The following is a 5,898-nucleotide window of genomic DNA, read 5'->3' as shown; positions in this document are numbered from 1 at the left end:
CTCCAAAAAAAGGGCTCAAAGAAGGGCTAAGTTGAGATAAATCAGAATGAATTAAGTCAAACGAACATAGGCTTTGACACAGTGGGTGGCATAACACTCACAACCGAGTTGTGGGTCCCCATAAATAAAATAATCCCAACCTCCCTATGTGTGTGTGCTATGTTAATCGAAGTGTCATCCTCTATGACTATGTAGCACGGTCCAATCAGAATTGTTCTCTTGCTACGTAGGACAAAATAAAATGTGCCAATGCAACATTAACAAAGTCAAACCGTCATTGTTGACAATTCAACAATTGTTGCCATACCACCTATTGGCACAATAAGCTCTTTTCTATCGTGGGCACGGGAGATCACCCCTAGAGATAGAATAAGCATATGCTTTGAAACAGTATTAACATATTAGTTCCTAGCTGACATTCTTAAGCGTCATCGTAGACGCACATTATTGAAATCAGTACTACTAGTCGACCGTGGTGGTAAGAAAGACAAAAACGATAACTCGTTCATCTTGGATGCACCTTTCTCTTCTTGACATGGCAGTTATGATCGTGCATGGTGGTCATGCACCCTAGTTTTCTCTTCATTTTCTTCCACAAGCTTGGTTTCTGCCTATTGCTGTTGCCTCTTTGAATCTCTCTCCTCATTATATGGCATTCCCTCTCTAGCTCCAACACTTTACTTCCCATCTTTTCCATTTCCGCCCTCGTTTCTTCTTCATCTTCCTCCTCCTCCTCTAGCTTCAAGAGCCGGTCATCAGAACCTTGCACTTCCTTCGTGATGTTGTCCCGAAGTTGCAACTGCCCTATGAACAAAACCTGCACCACCACACGCAATGGCAACCTTTCATTCTGTGCAGCATGTTCACGAGCTTCGACTGACATTTTGTTGCAATCCAAAACCCTGCATAATTTCTCTCTTTCTGATTCTGTAAGATGTCTATGCTTGTCTAGATATATGTCAACAGCTCTGTATAGTCCATCCAATGTTCGATCTGTCCCCTCTGATACTGCTATCGACATATCAGCAAGTGATATAAATGTGCTCATCTTCAAATCTATGTCACTAGCAACCTCTGCCAAGAAATTATCGACTAATTCTGCCACTTTGATGAATCCAGAAGCATCCGGACCGGTATAATTACTGTAGAAATTCTTCAAAATTCTTCGTATACTCTCTGTATCATGCTGTTCGTCCTCTGTGTATCCTTGGGTAGGTATGAATAGGTCTTTTACATTTGCCTGATCTAATTGCTTTCCGATTCTGATCTCCAATCCATTTTTGCATTCAGTGCTAGCATCAAGTGATACTGCAGATTTTAGCATTTCAAAGAGAAATGAGCAAGGAAACATCCCTTTCTGATGAGGGATCAATCTCTCCAAAGATTCAACTGTCTCTTTCTCACCATTCTCTTCTTTTTCAAACACCCATTTCTTTGCATACTGATAGAGGGATGCAGCAACGTATTCTAGAGGGACTTTTCGTTGAATCATTTCACGAATTATAGGTTCGTAAAACCTCAATGAGAGTACCATTAAATCCTCAGATTTCCACTCAAGATCAAAAAGCCTCCTTCTGGCATTTGGTTTAATAGCCATTTCCTTTCCATCACTATCGTCGTCATCAGACGAAAAGTTCTTGATTGGCTCTCCAAGTAAACGCGGATCTTCCTGCGCCTTTGTGACAATAGTTTCCATACATGCATCAACTAGGCCAAGATTCACTGATTGTTCAAGAACATTTTCTGCACTAATTAGAGCTTTGATGCAACTTTGCCAATTAGGAAGAATTTGGTGTTCAAAGAAGTTGAGGGCTTTGTTTAGAAGATTATTAGGACAGTGACTTTCGGTCATTCCGAGGTAATGAGCAATACACGCAACACGAACGACGTTTTCATTTGACAATTTGATATCGTAGCCATGGTAGAATCTCCCAACAAGCTCAAATGATTCTGGATCAGCAGGAATGTCATCCAATAAACGGGAGAGATCATTTTGAGTGTACTCTTTCAACAACTTTGATAGTTTTGCTGATTTGGTGGCCGCAAGTTCCTAGCAGTACATAAGATAAGTCGTTTGACAAAATAAGTGAATTTGGGAGGAAATAAGAAGTATATTGGGGAAGGAAGAGCAGTCACAATATATTTTACTCGACAAAACTAAATAAAATAATAGATAAGATATAGTTTCGTATCGACGCATTCTTCTTTAATACACAGTATTGGAAAACGAGAAGTACTGCATATCCAATATATATAAGAATGGAAAATGTAGTTTGAGGGAGAATTTTACCCCATCCAATGTGAACTGTACTCCACGTATATGACACTGGACTTCTGGTGACAATTTGGACTTTGGTCTCCTGATTAATAGAAAAAACTTCAGAAATCTCTCAATTTAATTGGCCTAACTTAAAAGCTGCTTTTTTTGCCGTATGCATACTGTCAAAAAGCGAAAAGTAACTTAAAAGCGGGTTCGGAAAGCTATGAGGAATGCAGTGCTTACCAAGTTGGACGTTCTAGGCCGTGTCTAGATGCCATTTCATTTTACTTCCTCTTCCACTCTCGTATCCAATCTGCACTTGATATATACAACCTGCGAAATAGCAAAAAATGCAAAATCAAGTCTATCAACAACAATATATTATACTTTACTAATTATTGGTGGACGAGATAGGCGGAGTAATCTCAATTTGAGGTGATATTCTACGTATTTATATGGATGAAATGAGATTCAACGGTTGCACATGCATCAAATTTCTATGAAGAAAATCGAAAACAATATACCTTAAAGAAAAAAGGGATGAAGATCGTGGAGATAACTAAATATGATTTCAATGTGGGATGCAAATGGGAAATTAAACACGGAAAAAAAAATGAATTGAAATTTGACTAAGTCAAATAACTAGCCCTTGTTGTGTTTAGGATTTGATGGGATAAGTTTAGTTTCGAATGAGATTTTCTTGATATTCAGTTGAGTTTTAGTAGATATGAATCACTTACTTAGTCTCCAATATTATATAAAATAAAACGAAAATAAAAATAAAAATGCAAGTAAACATTACAAATATTTAAGTTAAAATTAGGTATATATTCTTCTTATGGATTTGATATTATTTTTAAGAAAATAAAGCTTTAGCAATATGGAATTTCATTTTTTTTTTTTTTTTTTTTTTCAGTCGGGTACTCATCTCAATGGCTCTGAAGAGACTCGAATTGATGACCGTTGGAGAGCAAATACAAAGTCTGACCACCGAGCTACCCTTCAAGGTTAGCAATATGGAATTTCTGCCATCGGTTGGTGCGTTAATGATCAAATTATTTGATTCCTGACCTTTTTTTTCTTTAAATTGAGGATTCGACTTTTGGGGTTTTATTAACATAATTTATTGCAAAAAACTAATGACTAAAATTAGATAATATTAATTAATGAGTCAGTCTTGAGTTCTGTAGATTTGGATTCAATAATTTTGTTCTCTACTTTTTATTCAATTTCCGGATTTACTACTTCACTAAATTTATAACCCACCTCTCTATTTGATATAATCCACAAATCAAGGAAATGATGATCAATTATTTCAAAGTAATAAGAAAAGAAGTAAAATCAATACATAAAACTATTAGCTTCACAAGTCTTGAGAATTGAAATTAAAGGTTCAAATCTAAATTACATCATCCTTCCTAGCTATTGGAATTTACACATCATAATGAAAGAAAAACGCAAAAGAATTCAAAGTACATCACCGGTTTTAAAGAAGAAGAAAAAAGAAAAAAGATGAACTTCTTTCATTAAGAATTCGTCTTCTTTACGCCAAGCTTGAAACTCTATATTTGTTTCTCTTATCTTTGGTAACTTCTCATTTTATCACTTTTGTGTGTAACCCTTATCTTGACATAAATTACTTAGGAAACACTCTTAGAAATCTTCTTTTCCTTTTGGAAGATACGTGAGCGAAAACTTGAACCATCTTGAAAGTCATGCCCCGCGAACTGGGGAAAATCATTTTTTTTTCAACCGCAACTTGAACTCAGCAAAAAGTCCATGTGCTCGCGGATGGATCGCATTTTTCAAACCGTAGTCACCCCTGCAAAGTGTTCATGTTGGCTCTTGAACCTCCATATCATCAAAAATTGGTTCTCTTCAAGTTTCGTAAGTGTGTACACTAGTCTCCAAACTTTTCATAAGTTAAACTTTACTCCCAGAACTTTGTGACTTTCCTCCAATTGCTAGATTAGTGCTTTTTATCAATTATGGGCAATCCGTTTAATTTTCAATTACTTCGAACCAACTCCAAGTAAGCTTAAAACCTTCCTCCAACTTTAGGTTTTACCTGTAACAATAATATTTACACTAAATTAAGTAAAAATTCATTTACTGTTGCAGACATATATCAAGTTTATAAGTAGGGATAAGCATATAAAACACATTTATTAGCATTGTTTAAACAATAAAGAGGATTATAGGTTAATATACGATAGATTTGATTGACTTCTAGGCAGCAAAGCACATGTCTTGATACATGATTTCATCCGCTCAACATTTATATTGAAAGGCAAATGTCCTGTGCCGACAAGTTTGTGGTGCACTTTATTGTCCCTTCGAAGGTCCTATTTGCACGTCGTAAAGGGAGGTTCATAGGGCGGAAAATCGCATCCCGAATGTTCGGCCCAAATATGTATAAGCTGTGATAGCATTTGGATTTATCCGAATGACAAATCAGGTAAAAGATCGCCAATTCTTAGGATTAGTCCGGTGAAACTCGAACACCTGAGTCACAAAAAAAAATGTAGATAGAAAACTTGGTAGAGCAGACGAAAGGGGCTAAGGAATTGTATCTTTATTATAAACATCTTTCCAAAATTTGAAAAACCTTAAATTTCGAAATTATAATTTTTTGTTGTTCCTCTTGTGAGTTTACGGTATTGCTCATCATAAACCCGCCAAACGCTTGACTAATTCTCTGGCTATTCGCTGGTTAGTCTATTAAGAAATCTCAAGATATTTGCTGGTGAATCTCTAATGAAATCCCAAGATTTAGAGCAGGCAAATATCGCTTTCAAGACATCGTGTTTTCACGTTTTCAAGCATCCATCTTCTGATTTTCTACACCTGGTTCGAGATCTTCAGTCAGTGTTTCGGTTTTCCCTCTTCAATTTGTTGATCGCAATTTCCACATCCAACTCTCTCGAACTATTTCCATCAATCTAATAGCGGTATTCAAGTTGGCATGGTAACGAAATTGGTCTGCTCTTGCCGTGATCAAATGTGAATTCCAGATTTGTGAAGGTCATGTCGGGTATGCAAGTGCTATTGCCAACAAGATTATCTTATTTGTGGATCAACAGTTCGCAGCAAAATTTAGTCAAAACCTGTATAAACCAGCTGTGCATTTAGTTATTTTCAAGCAAGCCTCCATTTAAGCCCCATTAAATTTATAATACATTATTTTCTCTCTTCTTTTTAACCACACATTCTCCAAAATTTTGTCCTTTTTCCAACTACACATTCTCCAAAAATAACACTATTCCAAAAATTATAACATCAAATAATGGGGCTCAAACGGGGGCTTAATTTAACCATGGTTTAACATTGAATATGAAACTACTTATTGGACTACTTTTCACTTTATTCTTCTGGTAACTACATTGGCCAGACTAAAAATTGTGCAGGCCAGGCTTGGATGCATCAGTTTTCCTAGAATTCGAAATTACACTCTTTCACCAATGCACTAGGCAAACTATAAAATCAGGTTCTTCAAGCTCAAGTTATACATAAAAGAGTAAGATTTGACGAATCCACGCCCCGCCAAAAGTAATTAAATAGAACTAAGAATTTATGCTCAAAAAAAAAAAAAACGAAAAAAGAGCCAGATGGAACTTGAGGAATCAAAGTCATAAATG

At 36.1% G+C, this 5,898-nt stretch overlaps 1 protein-coding gene across 1 annotated transcript; it reads right to left on the bottom strand.

Annotated features, from left to right (window-relative positions):
* Nucleotides 1–187: 187 nt before the first annotated feature.
* LOC111383708 (BTB/POZ domain-containing protein At5g17580-like) lies at nucleotides 188–2,712 on the bottom strand. The gene is made up of 3 exons (XM_023007842.1): nucleotides 2,504–2,712; nucleotides 2,291–2,360; nucleotides 188–2,050 (listed from the first exon to the last, which is right to left on the bottom strand). Exons 1-3 carry the CDS (start codon nucleotides 2,536–2,538, stop codon nucleotides 506–508), a joined length of 1,650 nt encoding a protein of 549 aa, XP_022863610.1. The 5' UTR covers nucleotides 2,539–2,712; the 3' UTR covers nucleotides 188–505.
* Nucleotides 2,713–5,898: the final 3,186 nt, after the last annotated feature.

This window comes from Olea europaea, unplaced genomic scaffold, assembly GCF_002742605.1.
Source record: "Olea europaea var. sylvestris unplaced genomic scaffold, O_europaea_v1 scaffold274, whole genome shotgun sequence".
Taxonomy (NCBI): Eukaryota; Viridiplantae; Streptophyta; class Magnoliopsida; order Lamiales; family Oleaceae; genus Olea; species Olea europaea.
This window is presented reverse-complemented; position numbering and strand designations above follow the sequence as displayed.

Coding starts and splice junctions, on each gene's coding strand:
- LOC111383708 (XM_023007842.1), bottom strand. CDS start 2,538: ATGGCATCTAGACACGGCCTAGAACGTCCAACTTG. Junction 2,361..2,503: donor GGCCTAGAACGTCCAACTTG/GTAAGCACTGCA, acceptor TCTATTAATCAG/GAGACCAAAGTCCAAATTGT. Junction 2,051..2,290: donor TACAGTTCACATTGGATGGG/GTAAAATTCTCC, acceptor ATGTACTGCTAG/GAACTTGCGGCCACCAAATC.